Source organism: Canis aureus, chromosome 21 (assembly GCF_053574225.1).
Source record: "Canis aureus isolate CA01 chromosome 21, VMU_Caureus_v.1.0, whole genome shotgun sequence".
NCBI classification, from domain to species: domain Eukaryota; kingdom Metazoa; phylum Chordata; class Mammalia; order Carnivora; family Canidae; genus Canis; species Canis aureus.
Window position 1 is genome coordinate 13,907,079 of NC_135631.1, and position 15,786 is coordinate 13,922,864.

General features: G+C 50.5%; 3 protein-coding genes and 1 long non-coding RNA gene across 13 annotated transcripts; 2 read left to right on the forward strand and 2 right to left on the reverse strand.

The window, feature by feature from the left end:
- Positions 1–158: 158 nt before the first annotated feature.
- KBTBD4 (kelch repeat and BTB domain containing 4) lies at positions 159–5,468 on the reverse strand. 6 transcript variants are annotated; one of them, XM_077863246.1, is made up of 4 exons: positions 5,316–5,468; positions 3,750–4,367; positions 2,171–2,277; positions 159–1,761 (listed from the first exon to the last, which is right to left on the reverse strand). In XM_077863246.1, exons 1-4 carry the CDS (start codon positions 5,332–5,334, stop codon positions 901–903), a joined length of 1,605 nt encoding a protein of 534 aa, XP_077719372.1. In that variant the 5' UTR covers positions 5,335–5,468; the 3' UTR covers positions 159–900. The 6 variants fall into 6 exon arrangements, with proteins under 6 accessions (XP_077719372.1, XP_077719376.1, XP_077719375.1 ...); XM_077863250.1 differs by having other exon boundaries at positions 3,750–4,363; positions 5,316–5,394; XM_077863249.1 differs by having other exon boundaries at positions 3,750–4,419; positions 5,316–5,375.
- On the forward strand, positions 5,385–11,829 carry NDUFS3 (NADH:ubiquinone oxidoreductase core subunit S3). The gene is made up of 7 exons (XM_077863258.1): positions 5,385–5,546; positions 5,657–5,722; positions 7,105–7,202; positions 7,411–7,560; positions 9,983–10,108; positions 10,244–10,363; positions 11,581–11,829. The coding sequence occupies exons 1-7, from the start codon at positions 5,480–5,482 to the stop codon at positions 11,746–11,748; spliced, it is 795 nt and encodes a 264-aa protein (XP_077719384.1). The 5' UTR covers positions 5,385–5,479; the 3' UTR covers positions 11,749–11,829.
- LOC144292613 (uncharacterized) lies at positions 5,754–15,705 on the reverse strand. 3 transcript variants are annotated; one of them, XR_013359988.1, is made up of 3 exons: positions 15,162–15,704; positions 14,212–14,389; positions 5,754–6,699 (listed from the first exon to the last, which is right to left on the reverse strand). It is a non-coding gene; the product is annotated as an uncharacterized LOC144292613 (long non-coding RNA). The 3 variants fall into 3 exon arrangements; XR_013359987.1 differs by lacking the exon at positions 5,754–6,699 and adding an exon at positions 7,301–9,402 and having other exon boundaries at positions 15,162–15,705; XR_013359986.1 differs by lacking the exon at positions 5,754–6,699 and adding an exon at positions 9,984–12,631 and having other exon boundaries at positions 15,162–15,702.
- Positions 11,965–15,340, forward strand: FAM180B (family with sequence similarity 180 member B). Of its 3 annotated transcripts, none has more exons than XM_077863259.1 (3): positions 11,965–13,110; positions 13,939–14,009; positions 14,228–15,340. In XM_077863259.1, exons 1-3 carry the CDS (start codon positions 12,849–12,851, stop codon positions 14,621–14,623), a joined length of 729 nt encoding a protein of 242 aa, XP_077719385.1. In that variant the 5' UTR covers positions 11,965–12,848; the 3' UTR covers positions 14,624–15,340. The 3 variants fall into 3 exon arrangements, with proteins under 3 accessions (XP_077719385.1, XP_077719387.1, XP_077719386.1); XM_077863260.1 differs by lacking the exon at positions 11,965–13,110 and adding an exon at positions 13,129–13,706; XM_077863261.1 differs by lacking the exon at positions 13,939–14,009 and having other exon boundaries at positions 14,193–15,340.
- Positions 15,706–15,786: the final 81 nt, after the last annotated feature.

Below are 15,786 nucleotides of genomic sequence, written 5' to 3' on the forward strand. Positions count from 1 at the left end.
CACTTTGTCAGATCCTAATTCACTGGCCCCATGGGGCTCTCCTCCCCTTTTGGAACAATGATCCTGTGTGTAGAAAGGGATCCAATCAGTATTGTGGCAGGTATGTAATCCTTTACCTTAGGAAGTCACCCCTTCAGAATTCAAAACAGACACACATATCCCTTCAAAAACTTTTATTTGTATGAACAGCTCCTAGCTCTTGGCTTACCTTAGAGCTTTTAAAAGAGTAGAGACCTTATATATTTAAGTTTGAAAAAAGTTTCTGCTATTAATCAGAAATAATCCTTCCTACTTCTTTCTGGCTTACTCCTTGGAGTATACCAAAAATAAAACCAAAGTGTACGTTTCCTGACAGAGAGGTGAGAAAACACAAGACGCAGCATCCTGAATTCTAGAGTTGGAGCTTGCTGGTGAAGGACACCTTCAGCTTAGACCATTCTCCCAACCAAAGCCCAACTAAAAACTCTAACACCTAATTCTTGTGGGAAAATTACCAACTAGCCACTTTGCAGGTTATAGAAAAAAAGGAAGATGGGGCATCTTTCCTTCTGTCCTGGGATCAGAGGTGCTTCTACTTAACACTGATCAGGGAATGAGGGGAGGCTGTGCCTACTGTCTGAGAAACGGCTTGCTCGAGCCATCTGCAGTGAGGCACAAGATACCAGGGGACAGCAGAGGATAGGCTGGCCCTATTCTGAGCAGCCAGCTGAACAGCAGCAGTCTAAAAAGCCCCAAATGGAGCACCCCGATGGGTTCGGCAAGGACTGAGGTGCTGCCCTTTATAACATGTGCCAAAAAATAACGTAGCACTCTGATTGGGGCCTCAGGGACTTCAAATTTGGATGGAAAGGTGCTGGAAAAGGGGAGGGCAGAAGTCAGCTGCTCTTCCCCCCCACAGCCTTAGGCCAACACAAACTGCAAATTAGTAAGTAGCACCTTAATGCCTCTGGTAACAGTTACAGCTGAAGTGGCAGGGTCAAGCTTGTAGGTGTTGGCATCCCCCTTTTTATATCGGTCCCGAAAAACATAGATGCTCCCGTTACAGCTGGCGATCTTCCAGAGGGATGGGGCAGAGCTCCACGCCTCAGGAAGGCAAAGCCGGGTAAAGCTGTCTAGCAGGGGATTGTAGCACACCAGGGAGTCCCCTTCAGCCACGATGAACACCAGATCCTTATGCACAGCTGCGTGCATGCGACCTGCGAAGGGCAGGACATAGGGCTTCACGTGGCATTTGTCTGTCTCTGTGTCAAAGCACTGGATGAGTCGGGATGGTTTGGTAAAGAAGTCCAGGTCATTCTCCTCCCCCCCCAGTAAGTAGATGATTCCGTTAAGGTTGGCACCAGCGGCCCCTGACACAGCCACCTCTAGCTGAGTTGTCTCTGTCCAGACGTTATCACCTACCCGATAATAGATAACTGCATTTGAGAGCGTGTCCTGCAGTGTCTTGCCACCCAGTGAATATATAGCATCTTTCCCAGGCACAGACACCAGGGTGTGCTGGAGCCGGTCTCGGGGCAAAGGCGCACACCATTCCCAGTCCACAGTGGCATTGTTGCACTTCCACATGCGCCGTGGGATGGACCCTCCCACCACATACAAGTCTCCGCCATGCTTACAGGCTGCAGTGATCTGGTGGCACAAGCTGTTTTGGCCACTTACACTGATGGAATCATCTTCTGCACAGTGTAAGGACACAGCCAACGAGTGGGTACGAGATGATTCTTTCCCGATCAGGTAAATGTGCACGTTCTCCCCGATCTCCTATTGGCAAAATTAAAATCACAGATGACATCTATCAGTTCTAGGCTAAGGCTCAGCTGAGACACCTATCCTTACGGCTGCAGACCACACACTGGAATCCTATGCTAACCTACTTCCCTCTAGTTACTGTGTGCCATCCTGACCGTCCTCCAATCACTTTCTTTCATTTTATGCTGGGGCAGCTGGTGCTTTAGAAAAAAGGTGCTTAGGATTAATGCAGTTCTCTCAAGGAACTTTGGGGAGCTCAGAGGCTGGTGGTTTCTGGGCTCATGCACACATCCTCCTCCCCAGTTCTTAACTTCGAGCCAGAGATGACTTACTCACCAGCCACAAAAGAGGCCACATCAGTAGCTGGAATGCATGGTGTGCATATTATGGTGTCCCAACTCAAAAGAGAAATCCTCCTTACCTTCAAGCTCGTTCTGAGTGACTCTGCAAAAGCCTCTCTTTCTTCTTTATTGAAATTGATCCAGGCTTCTATTGCCTCTGTTGGGTTCTGGGAACATGGAACTCCATCTGTGAGAGCCAGAGGAAAGACCTGGTCAATGGCAATCTAACAATCCAAAAGGGAAATTTAGAGCCAGTGGCTTTAAAGATATGAATCACACTGTTAGACTACCACCGTGTGTGTGTGTGTGTGTGTGCGCGCGTGTGAAATTAACCTAATTATTTCTTTTAACCAAAATGGATGGCTTGCTATGTCCCCATTTGTCATAGAAGCAATCTACAGGCTGCAGTGCTCACACCTAAAGAATGGCTATACCTCACTTGCAGGGTCAGGATCATTTTTTTGTTTGCTTGCCTGTTTTTTTAAAGATTTATTTATTGGGTACCCGGGTGGCTCAGTCAGTTGAGCATCTGACTGTTGGTTTTGGCTCAGGGCATGATCTCACAGTTGTGAAATCAAGCCCCACATGGGGCTCTCTGCTCAGTGAAGAGTCAGCTTGAGATTCTGTCTCCCTCTCCCTCCCCCTCTGCTCCTTCCCTGCTTGCACCCTCGAGAGTGTGCACTCTCTCTCAAATAAATGAAATATATTTTTAAAAATTTATTTGAGAGAGAGAAAGCACAAGCAGGAGTGTGGGGCAGTAGGGGGGAGGCAGAGGTAGACGGAATCTCAAGCAGACTCTTCGCTGAATGTGGAGCTCCCCATGGGGCTTGATCCCACAATACCCAGACCAGGGCCTCAGCTGAATCCAAGAGTCAGAGGTTCAGCCAACTGAGCCACCCAGGCACCCCAGGGTCAGGATTATTACCAAACTTGGCCCACCACTTAAGTTTATGTAATATCTTGACTTATTATCAGCTTACTCAGGTAACCTGTCCCACAGGTACATGCAAAATGCAGGACTGATGAGAACATTTATACACAAAAGAGACGAGAGTATAAATACAAACAACTCCTCACTACCTTTTAGGGGTGAGCACTGCTTTTTTTTTTTTTTAATTCAATACTTGTATATAGTTGACCCTTGAAAAACATGGGTTTGAAATGTGTGGGTGCACTTATGTGGATATGTGGATTTTTTTCAATAAATATAGTACAGTATTGTAAATGTACTTTCTTTTATGATTTTCCTAATAACATTTTCTCTTCTCTAGTTTTAAAAACAGCACATAATACAATATGCAGGATGTATGTTAATTGATTGCTTATGTTATTGATAATGCTTCCAGTCAACAACAGGGTATTTGTGAAGTTTTGGGGGAGTCAATAGTTATACATAGATTTTAATGGCGGAGGTTCCAATCCTAATCCCCACACTGTTTAAGGGTTAACTGTATATATGGCAAAGTACCACTTTCATTTTCTAGGGTTCTTTCTCTGGAAGGGACTGCCTCTGACAGCAGCTAAATCTCACCTCAGTCTCTCAGATTGTATCTAACTTCCTATCAGAAAACCTGAAAATTCCTTTCTCCTAAACTAGAACGTCTACTAAACATCAAACCCAAGTAGTTGAGTATGATGGGCCCCACTCCCTCAACTTACCCGAGATGATATCAGTGAGTAGATGGTGGGGCAGGTGGAGAAACTCCTCGGTGCTCTGCAGCTGGGCAAGGTGGGCCTTGGCACAGTGTTTGGCAGCAGTGTAGAGCTCAGGATCACTGTGCCTATCTGCCAGCCACATCACCTGAAGGCAGTTCCCCACCTGCACTGTGCGGGCCAAAAACCGAGAACATTCCTCAAAGAGAGATGTCAGCTGATACATGTCTGACACCTCATAAATTTCCTGCAGCTCTTCAGCTCGAAGTTTCACAGTCCCATGGTAGATATAATCAACCAGGAGCTGGAAAACAGACTCGCTGACATCCTGCAGTACAATTACTCGGTTGTGAGCCTCCTTCAGATTGGAAGTGAACATGGACCGGAAAAAGCAGCTCTGAGCTGAGAGGACCAGCCGGTGGAGCTGAAACTCCCGGCCTTCCACTGAAATGGTGACATCAGCAAAGAGCTCTTCCTCCAGACACAGTTTCATGATGCCCTGAGCCACACGGCCCGAGTGTGACCTGTCTTTGAAAGTGTAGTTCACAAAGTAGTTCTCATCCATGGATGCTCCAGGTTCTTCTGGTGATTCCATGGTAGCCAACCTCTCTCTCTGCCAGCTGTCTGCAAAGCAACACCACCTGAGTAATGGGGAATCCACAATCTACGAATCCAACTGTTCAATTCAGGGAGGGAGAAGGTAAAGATGACAGTTAAGTGGGCTGAGACTGGCCTCAGTCCTAAGGACATCTTGGAAGCTCTCCTTCAACCAAAGCTGAGTTCATTCTCCTGCGCTGGCACTCCATCCCTAATGAAATTAGTAACATTTCCTACTCTGGGTGTTTCCCTAAGAAAACAGAATATTCCTTCCCAAGATCTAACAAAAGACTTGGTATTTAGGTCAACACGTGAAAGCAAGGCGCTGGAGGAAGCCTATTATCTTAAGCCTGGCAAAACCCCTTACTAACCACATGACTATTGGGCATGAAACTAGCGAGGCTCTGGGCAGCAGAACCCAACAAGATCGACCCCCCGCGTTCTGGGCCAAAGCCCGTTTCCCCGGGCATGGAGTTTAGACCTTCTAATATGAGGCCTGGCCTGGAACATCTGTTCGCCCCACATTTTCTCTTTTCTGCTTCTCCCCTGCACTTGCCTGCTCGCACTAATGATTCCCCAAGACTCCGTCCCAGAACTCGAGACGAATCCCAGCCGTCCCCAGCACGGGGCTCTAATAGGCCCATCGCCGCGAGGGGCGTCCCGACTCCACCTAGAGTCGCCTAGGAGACGGTCGCTAGGGAAACCGTTCTCCTCTCCCCCTTCCACCTCCCCCTACACCCCCGCCCCGGCTCCTCTCCACGCCCCCTCCCGGCCATGCCCGCCGGCCGTCGTCAAAAGCTTACCTCAGGGAGCGGGGGAGGGGAGTGGAATGTAGAACCCAGAACCTCTACCCCTTGCCCTCCTCTCACCCGTCCGGTTCTTTAGAGTCCTCGCCTTCTCTCCAGCCTCTGCTACACCAAACTAGGACCACGTCCACCTCACGGTTTCCCCCACCTGCCTGCCTCGGTTTCTCACCTGCCTTCCCTCCTTTCATTCCGAAGCCCGGAATCCGGAACCTCTGCTTCCGGCCCCGCGTCCGCCCGGAAGAAAATCAGACGCACACTTCCGCTTCCGGTCCGTGCCCTTGGGGCTCCGTGTCCTGTGGGTCTCGCCTTGGCTGCCTGGTTGCATCCTGAAGCATGGCGGCGGCGGCGGCGGCTAGGGGCTGGTGGCAGGGGATCAAGGGGTCCGTGGCGCTGGCCAGGGGTAAGCAGGGGGCAGCTGGCTGAGGCCTGGGGCGGGAGCGGAGGCGCGCTTAGCGCAGGAAGCCCATCCAGCCTCACCTTGCGCTTCTGTCTTTTTATCTTCCGGTGCAGTGGCCGGGCGACCCTCGGTGCTGCTGCTGCCGGCGAGGAGGGAAAGCGCCGCGGCCGACACGCGCCGTGAGTATGTGCGGGCCGGGCCCTTCTCGGGACTGCAGGCGGGGCCCCTTCGTTCTTTCCGTCAGGTGTTTGCCCTTGCCCTGGGATACCCTTCCCTGCGTCCTCTGGCAAGTCTCTGCTCGTGGAGACCTGACTGCTGTGGGCCTCTCCCTCTGCCCTCGTGTCTCCCTGTTACGGCCCTGATTACCCCTTGTCCATTTCCACGACTCCTTTTCTCTCTGATTAAGCGGTCAGCTCTTTGAGAGCAAGAAACGTTTGGGTCTTAGAGCCCTGTTAGTAGCTCGCATTGAGGGCTTGCTGTGTGCTAGGCAGCTTGCAAAGCGATTTAGCGAGTGATTTATTTAGTCCTCCGGACAATCTTATGAGGTAGGTAGCACTGTGATCTCTTACTATAGATTAGGAAACAATCCAGAGGAATAACTTGCCCAGGGACACAGAACTAGTGAGTGACAGAGCAGGCCTCCCTGCTGTCAAAGGCAGAGAACACTTAAACCATGGTGTGTGCAGCCTGTGATGTGTGGGTTTTCAGTGATTGAGGGATGCATGAGTTAGTGTGCGGAGATACAGTACAGTCAACATAAGCAGATTGAGAGTTAGGAGACCTGCCATTTCTTCCTTTCTCGCCTTCCGTTTCCTCATCAATGGGGAGGAAAAAAAGTTTTTTTTTTAAGATTTTATTTATTTATTTGAGAAAGAGAGGTAGTGACAGAGAACAGGAGTGGGGAGGAGAGGGAGAAGTAGGCTCCCTGCTGAGCAGAATAAACCCTGTAATCTGTGAGGGCTCTTCAGTCCTGAAGTTCTTAGCTTGAAAACCTCCTGTGAGGGATCCCTGGGTGGCGCAGCGGTTTGGCGCCTGCCTTTGGCCCAGGGCGCGATCCTGGAGACCCGGGATCGAATCCCACGTCGGGCTTCTGGTGCATGGAGCCTGCTTCTCCCTCTGCCTATGTCTCTGCCTCTCTCTCTTTCTTTCTCTGTGACTATCATAAATAAATAAAAATTTAAAAATTAAAAAAAAAAAAAGAAAAAAAGAAAACCTCCTGTGAGCCAGGTGCTAAGCAGATACAGAGAAACAAAAGTTCTGGTTCCAACTCTTTAAGTTCCTGGTCTGGTAAGAGAGTTGAGATATGCTGCTTTAGCAGAAGTGCAGGTGTTGTGAAGGGAGAACCAGAGAGCAGCTTTGAGAAGAGGCAAACTTCCCAACTGCAGTAATGAGAGTCTTTGTGGTCTCTGTAGGTGACATTTTCCTTAAGTTTTCCCTGGAAGAGGAACCCTCCACCCTTACCTTCCTCAAGGTTCTGCTGGGAGACAACACCGCTTACGACCCAAGAGACTGAATGCAGGTGTGGCTGCTGCCATTTGTTAAATATGCCTTCTCCTTCCAGCCACTGTCAGACCACGGAATGATGTGGCCCACAAGCAGCTTTCAGCTTTTGGAGAGTATGTGGCTGAAATCCTGCCCAAGTATGTCCAACAAGTTCAGGTAATATTCACAACTGTTGTTTGGTTGTGGGTCAAGAAAGAACCGTGTTCTCAGAGCATGTAGGAGTAGGCAGCGATTTGTTGTATCAAAGAAACCAGTCTCTTCTATCCCACTTGGACTTCTTTCTTAAACCAGAAGACTCCAGCTGAAGTTAGCTGCTCTCTCAGTAGATCTTTGTTTTTTCTCTTCTCCCTGTCCATATCTGCAGGTGTCTTGCTTCAATGAGTTAGAGATCTGTATCCATCCTGATGGGGTCATCCCAGTGCTGACTTTCCTCAGGGATCACACCAATGCACAATTCAAATCCTTGGCTGACTTGACAGCAGTGGACATCCCCACCCGGCAGAACCGTTTTGAGGTAAATCAGGAGATTTGAGAAGATTCGATGGGTAAAAAAAAGGGACAGATGAAGTTTTAGGGTGACAGCTACCAGTGGGAACCATAGGTCTCCTTAGTTTCAGTTCGGGTCATACAATACAACAGCAGTTAAACTAGGGCCTTAAGAGCATGTGGGTGGCTCCATTGGTTAAGCATCTATCTTCTGCTTAGGTCATGATCCCAGGCTCCCGGGATTGAGACCCACATCGGGCTTCTTGCTCAGCGGGAGCCTGCTTCTCCCTCTCCCTCTGCCTGCCCCTCCGCCTGCTAGTACACACTCTGTCAAAGAAATAAAATCTTAGAGCAGCCCTGGTGGTGCAGCGGTTTAGCGCCGCGTGCAGCCCAGGGCGTGATCCTAGGGACCCTGGATCGAGTCCCACGTCAGGCTCCCTGCATGGGGCCTGCTTCTCCCTCTGCCTGTGTCTCTGTCTCCCTCTCTCTCTGTGTCTCTATGAATAAATAAATATTTTTTAAAAAGAAAGAAAAAATCTTAAAACATATAAATAAAGAAATAAATAGGGACACCTGGGTGGCTCAGTGGTTGAGCATTTGCCTTTGGTTCAGGGCACAATCCCAGTCCAGGGATCGAGTCCCACATCAGGCTCCCTGCATGGAGCCTGCTTCTGTCTCTGCCTCTCCCTCTCTCTCTTCATGAATAAATAAAATCTTAAAAAATAAAATAAATAAACAACAAACTAGGGCCTCAGATCAAGCAAACTTCAAGTTTGAATCCTAGCTCTGCCACTAATAGTCTTTGTGACTCTAAACAGTTTACTTAACCTTTCTAAGCTTAAGAGGACTTTCTTTTCTTTTGAGATTATTTATTTGGGTGCCTGGGTTGCTAAGTTGGTTAAACAGCTGCCTTTGGCTCAGGTCATGATCCCAGGTGCCTGGGATTGAGTCCCATGTTGGGCTCAGTGGGGAGTCTGCTTCTCTGACTCTCTGTCCCTCACCCCTGCTCATGCTTTCTCAAATTAATAAACATCTTTTTTTTTTCTTAAGATTTTATTTATTTATTCATGAGAGAGAGAGAGGGGCAGGATCCATGCAGGAGCCCGATGTGGGACTCGATCCTGGGTCTCCAGGATCAGGCCCTGGGTTGAAGGTGGCGCTAAACCACTGAGCCACCTGGGCTGCCCAAATTAATAAAAATCTTGTTAAAAAAATTTTTTAAAGATTATTTGAGGGATGCCTGGGTGGCTCAGTGGTTGAGCATCTGCCTTTGGCTCAGGGCAGGATCCCAAGGTCCAGAATTGAGTCCCATATCGGGCTCCTTGAGGAGCCTGCTTTTCCGTCTGCCTATATCTCTGCCTCTCTCTCTCTTTGTGTCTTTCACGAATAAATAAAATTTAAAAAAATAAAAAAGATTATTTGAGAGAGAGAGAACACACTCACATGCATGAGGGGAGGAGCACAGGAAGAGGGAGAAGCACACCCCCCACTGAGCAGGGAGTGCAACTCCAGGACCTTGATATCATGACCTGAGCCAAAGTCAAGTGCTTAACTGACTGAGTCCTTGACATGCCCCTAAGCTTTAGATTTCTTATGTGCAAAATAAGTATAAAATTGTCCCTACCTCATAGAATGCTTGTGAGGATGAAATGAGATAGTATGGGTAGATTGCCAGCACACAGTAAGTTCTCAATACATTTAGCTATTGATACTTTACTGATCATCTGGGCAGCCCTGGTGGCGTAGCGGTTTAGCGCCTCCTGCAGCCCGGGGTGTGATCCTGGAAACCCGGGATCGAGTCCCACATCGGGGTTCCTGCATGGAGCCTGCTTCTCCCTCTGCCCGTGTCTCTGCCTCTCTCTAGCTCTCTCTGAATGAATAAATAAATAAATCTTTAAAAAAAAATTTTTTTTTTACTGATCATCTGGTATTTGTCAGATCTTGGAACAAGGGAGAAGTAACATGCAATACCTACCTTCAAGGAGTCCCCCAGCTCTAGTGAGGGAGAAGGATACGTAAAAAGCTGACCGTTGTAACATATAACACATGGGACGTTAGATGTTATGAGAACACAGGAGGGGCACTTAGCCCTGTCTGGGAGGCCTTGAACGGAGAATGTTTGTGCTGAATCTTTGTGAATGACCAAGAGACCAGAATTACCCCAGTAAGGATTGGGGCTGGGAGAGGGGGGTCCAGAGTCATCCCAGACAGAGAGAATAGCATTTGCAAAGACAAGCATGCTGACTCGCTAAGCTATAGCATGGCTTAGGCCTTTGTAAGTAGTTGTAAATGTAAGAGGATCTTGAAATTTTTGAGCTTCAGGACAGAAGACATGTTCACAAGTAGAGAACCCTAACCCACCTTGTGTCCTCATCATTGTTCTCACTCAGGGACTCCCATCCCAGACCCTGTGGCCATCTTGGTCCTCCAGCTCCTTCTCTTCTCCCTAGATTGTTTACAACCTGCTTTCTCTGCGTTTCAACTCTCGGATCCGTGTGAAGACTTACACAGATGAGCTGACACCCATTGAGTCCACTGTTTCTGTGTATAAGGCAGCTAACTGGTATGAGAGAGAGGTAAGTTACTGGACATGGTGGATCCTGTGTCTAGGCCAGATTTGCAGAATTGGTTGAAACTATTGCATGCAGCGCGTCCTCACCTCTGTGTTGGCCTTAATGGACTAGTTACCTGAGAGCCTCTTTTTTTTCTAGATCTGGGACATGTTTGGAGTCTTCTTTGCTAACCACCCTGACCTAAGAAGGATCCTGACAGACTATGGCTTTGAAGGACATCCTTTCCGGAAAGACTTTCCACTGTCTGGCTACGTTGAGGTAGAAGGAACCTTGGAACTGGGGCAGCAGCCTCAGGGAAGGACTGGCAGGGAACTGGGGTGTCCTGGGCAGGGCAGGAAACCTGGTCTGTGGATTGTGGTGGTTTAAGAGCATAGGCTCTGGATTCAAATCCCAGCATCACTTTTGTAATCTAGGGCCTGTTACTGAAATTCTCTATGACCGTTTTCTCAGCTGTAAAATGGGAACAGTAGTACTTAACAAGATTTATCATGAGCTGAATGATGGATGCTTAAAGCCTGGTGTACTGTAGACACTCAGTTGGCATTAGCCATTATCATAATGATCATTTTAATGACCAAAGCAACCCTGAGGACACAGTCTGTCCGCAAGATCTGAAAGTGAAGGACCATTTTACCCTGCTCTGGATCTCTGAGAAGGAAGCTGATAGGGAAGACACTAAATGGAGAATGGTCAGAGGCAGGATCAGTAACATGTGACTACAGGGACCTTATGAAGAATTTTGGTGCTTTGCTTTACCACCTTTGTGCTACAGGTTGTTTATGAGCAGGAAGATTAGTCTACTGCATACATACACACGTGATTTTGTAGCAAAGTACCTTTTTAAAGATGTTGAGATAGTGACAATCCAGCCCTTTCTTCCACAGCAGGCTGAATATGCCTGCTTTCTCAGTGTTTTTCAGTCTCATTTGCTTCTCCAGCTACTTCTGGTCAGGACTCCTTCCCTCTCCTTGTTTTCAGTCTCCCTTATCTGATTTGCCTCTTCACCCAGCACCTGTTTGTCTTTACCTTACCTAACTGAATCTCCCACCGAAAAAAGCAATGCCAAATTTACTGCGTTGCATCTTGACAGTGATAATGCCAGAGCCACATGGTCTGAACATGAGTGCTTGCCAGTTCAGGTTGACTTTTTTCATCCACTGGCTTGCTTCCTAGTCCTGGACCAATGCTTACCATATCCTTGTAAAGAGTGGATGGGTGAGCAGAGTCAGCTGTGCTGGAAACGGAGATCAGAGTTTGTGATGGGATGGTGAGCAGGGGAGCCTGGCTGGGTGATGGCAGGCCTTTTTGGATTAAGGGTGGGATGTGACTGGATTGGTAATATAGGTGTGCGTGGAGACTTGCTGAGAGAGAAGTAATGGGGTTGGTGAAGTCACCCATGGCTTGGGGAAAGTAGGTTCCTTAAGCAGCTTAGTGGCTCTGAACAAGGTCTTCCTCCTTGTCTTTCTCTTCTGCAGTTACGGTATGATGATGAAGTGAAGCGGGTCGTGGCCGAGCCGGTCGAGTTGGCCCAGGAGTTCCGCAAGTTCGACCTGAACAGCCCGTGGGAGGCCTTCCCTGCCTATCGACAGCCCCCTGAGAGTCTCAAGCTTGAAGCCGGAGACAAGAAACCTGAAACCAAGTAGCTTCAGGGAAGGCATGTGGATACTAGAAAGTGTTTAACGTCTAACTGAGCATCCCTGTAAATAAAATCTGTAGACCAACCACTTCTTGTGTGCTTAGGGTAGAGGTGAAGCTTGACTTGGGAGGGGAGATTTATCAGGGATTTTCCCCCTTTCCCTTAAAGAGACTACCAACCCAGGCATCTCTCTTATTGGGACTAAATAGTGCAGCTGCAGACACAGTGACCTGCAGGCTTGGATAGACTTCTGAGAAAGGGATTCTGGAGCTGAAATGGAAAGTTCTCACTGTCTACAGGGCTTAGGATGGGGGTGGCATGGCGTCTCCTGAAAGCGAGGGCCCTCAACAACTGAAGGAGAAAACCCCTTGTCATAGCAGACTGTGTGGTGGCAGTTGATGGATTGAAAGTTCTGGGTGGAACCAGGGAAACCCCCACCCACCTTCATCCCATCCAAGCATCCACAGGATTCCATGAGCCATGGCTCATTTTTGAGTCTTGAACCCTGCTCCTGCTCCCTCCAATCTAACAGCTCATCATGCTTGGGCTAAGGTAATCTTCCTGGACTCTAGCCAGAGCTGAGAATGTCATAAGCAAGCAAAGAAGGTCTCAGGGCTGACGCAAAAGATACTTGAAGCTGCAGATCTGTCTTCTGGGTGCCAGGACTACCCCTGGCAGCCTGGGGTCTGTCCGGCTGGTGGCTGAGTGCCTGAAGTGCAAGTGCTCAGCTCTGCAGGGCCACGGGGCCACCCAGCCAGCCTGCCATGTAGCTGGAGGGCCAATGCCTTGGTGATAGAACCAAGCTTTGCAGCTGATGCTTTTGGCTGCCAAGGGGCTCCCTGGAGGCTGGGTTGGGCTGGACTTAACTGGGTGTTAGAGCCTGAGTTCAGCTGCAAGATATTTTGAGGGTGAGGACAGACAGTAAGGTAGTGTTACTGCCTGGGTTCTTTCCTATCTCTTGGGAGGGCCAAGCTAGAGCTGTTTGTTACCAAGCACCATTTTTCTAATTATGCATCCCGCCCATCTGGACAGGAATAGGCTGAGGGCTTGACAAGCAGGGAGCCAGGCTCCTACTGCCAACAACTAAAGATTCCACATTTCCATGGGATGGAAAGGTCCTGGAAGTCAGAGCCAGCCCCTCCCTCTTTAGCATTGAAGGCTGACACACAAAACAGGGAACGCCTGGGCAGCCTGCAGTGGAAACTTGGAGCCGCGGTGTGTGGCAGGCGGATGCAGGAGCAGAGAGCAGCTGGAGAGAGGAACACTCAAAGGACGTGGTGGGGCATTGCTGGGACAATGCAGCTCCTGGCTTGGCTAATAGTAGCCATTTGCCTTCTCCCTGGGGTGACTACAACCCAGCACCATCCAGGTACCGGGGTTTTAGGGTGGGGTGCATGGGAGCCAAGGAAGGCTGCCGACTGATAAGTTAATGTTGGTTCTATCTGAACGTAGCAGGGCCTAGGCACTGTGGGCATGGTGGGTACCAGACTGACCTATGCAGCAGGGATACTGATCTGGGCCCCAACCCCAGAACCAGAAAGGTCCAAGTGAAGTGAAGCGAGGTAGTCCTAGGTGCCTTCAATGCCAGCCCTGGACAGAAGTGGGCAGTGGCCTTATTCTGATGTGCAAACCAGGACCTCTGGACCTGCCCTAGGCTTGGGACCATCATCTAAGGTCTGGGCAGGGCAGCACACCAGAGTGTGAGATGGAAGAAGCTGCAGCAACTTGCCTTGCCTGCCTTGCTTGCCTTCCACATAATCACAACTGAGGAGCAAGGAAGGAGTATATTCTTCCTAAAGGGGTCCTTGACCCTTGGGGAGAGTTACTGGCACCGGCACTGTTTTAGGTCACACTGTCCCAGATGATTTTAGAGAGGGAAGTGAAGTGTCTTGTGACCCAGTGGTCTGGAGCTCTTTGCCAAAGCAACTCTAGAAGTTCGAGGAGGAGTCCTGGACATTTTCCAAGGTGGTATCTGGGCCTAAGATGATGATTTTGGGATCACAAGACCTATGCCTGGGAGGGTGAATGTCAATGTGCATGTGTGTCTAAGGGAAGGGGGACAGGGGATAGTATTCCTGCTCTTTTGTAGATAGAAGAAACTCCAGGCATCCCTACCAAATAGCTACGGGCATTTCTGGGAGGCTGGGGTGTTCAGGGTGGGGCTTGGCAGGGGCCTGACTCCTTTCTGCTGCCCCAGGGAAGCCCATGGACAGCGCCAGCCTGGGAGGTGGCCTGCAGGAACCAGAGGCCCCGGAAGTGATGTTTGAGGTCTTTTCCTCCAGCCTGGGATATGGGGGAGGGAGTGTCCAGAGGTCCCTCAGGGTTGGGAAGGGGAATGTATCAAGCTGGGCCTGCTGGGAGGGTGTGGGGGGGCAGCCCAGCATGGGTCCTACTGCCTGCTTATACCCCACCCCACCTGCCCACTCTTGCTCCCTGCCCTGCCCCCCTCAGGCCCCAGCCCACCCCTTACGTGGCTCCCCTTGCAGCTGCTCTGGGCTGGGCTGGAGCTGGATGTCATGGGGCAGCTGCACATCCAAGATGAGGAACTGGCATCCACACACCCAGGCCGCCGACTCAGGCTTCTCCTGCAGCACCACGTGCCCAGTGACTTGGAGGGTGCTAAGCAGAGGCTGCGGCAGTTCCAGGACCTGCGTAAAGGGCCTCCTCTTAGCCCTTGGGACTTTGAACATCTGCTCCTCACAGGCCTGTCCTGTGTCTACCGGCTCCACAAGGCTACTGAGGCTGAGGAGAGGGGTCACTGGGCCCAGGTCTTTGCCCTGCTGGCACAGGAAACACTCTGGGACCTGTGCAAGGGCTTCTGCCCCCAGGGGCAGCCCCCTTCTCTGGGGCCCTGGGCCTTGATCCTTGACCCCTTTCCCTGACCCTCCCCCTTCACCTGCCAGCCCACGACTGCCCCCCATCTCGTGGCCCAAGACAGACCCATCCTGGGCAGCAGCTTCCATCTGGCACCTGCTTCTTCCCGCTATGTACAGGTCTCTGGGCTTGGACTGGACCCTGGACCCAGCTTACCTGTCCTCCATTTTCTTCCCTGAGCCCTGGTAGACTAAGAGCCTGGGTCTCAGGCAGCAGACACAGAGCTAAAGGCAGGACTTGCAGGTGTGGCAATGTGTGAGTGTGTGTTGGGGTCAGGGTTGAGGAGTGTGTTCAAGAGATGCCGAAAAGAAATCGGCCCCCAAGGAAGGCCAAGTCAGAGAGAGGCTCCAACTCCTACCCTGGCAGTCTGTGACAAGTCCTACGGGATCTATGGGAACCTTGTGAATGGTCAGCACCCAGTTCTAATTTGGGACTCCGGTGCAACTGATGCTCCAGAGTCCCTGTGTCCATCTGGACAAGAACAGACTGGACGTTTTTAGTTTGGTATGCTCCAGGAGTGGAGGAATGCTGGTGGAAGAACATTACCTTTTCTTGGTGGAGGTGGGAGGGGGGGCAGGTTTTTGGTCCCTCTCAACCAGGCTCAGATGAACACCTCAGAGAGAGAAGTGAGGCTGCGAGGGGCCTGGCTGAGAGAGACAAGCAGAGGCTGGCTGGTGTGTGGTCCTGCTCCTGTGTAGCTGTCCCATAAAGTGTTCTGTTCTGGCCTCCTGCAGCCTGTGTCCTTTTACGCCAGAGTAAGTTGTTTAACCCCTGCCCTGGGCGAATCACCCTCCCTGTGCTGGGAGGGCAGGAGTTGGAGCAACCAGGTATCACCTGCTCATCCCCCACACACCCTGCTAGGGGAAGGAACGTTCTGTTTCCTTGAATCCCATACTCCCAGAAAGGGAGCAGGGTGTGGCCCCCCCTGTCACAAGAACCAGCTGGACCCCAAGTGACGTCGCGGGCCAGTGGGGAGGATTTGGAGGAACTGACTGGAAAGGAACGCGAAGGGGCGTCCCGCCAGGGCCTGGGGGAGTAGGGTTCAGTTCAATCAGATTTCCTGTCTCCTCGGCCTCCCAGGGCCGGACCGAACCTGCCCTCGGCCCCGCGACCCCCACCCCCGCCCCGACACCGCAGCGTCGCGGACACGACAGAGCGCAGGAGCCCAGGC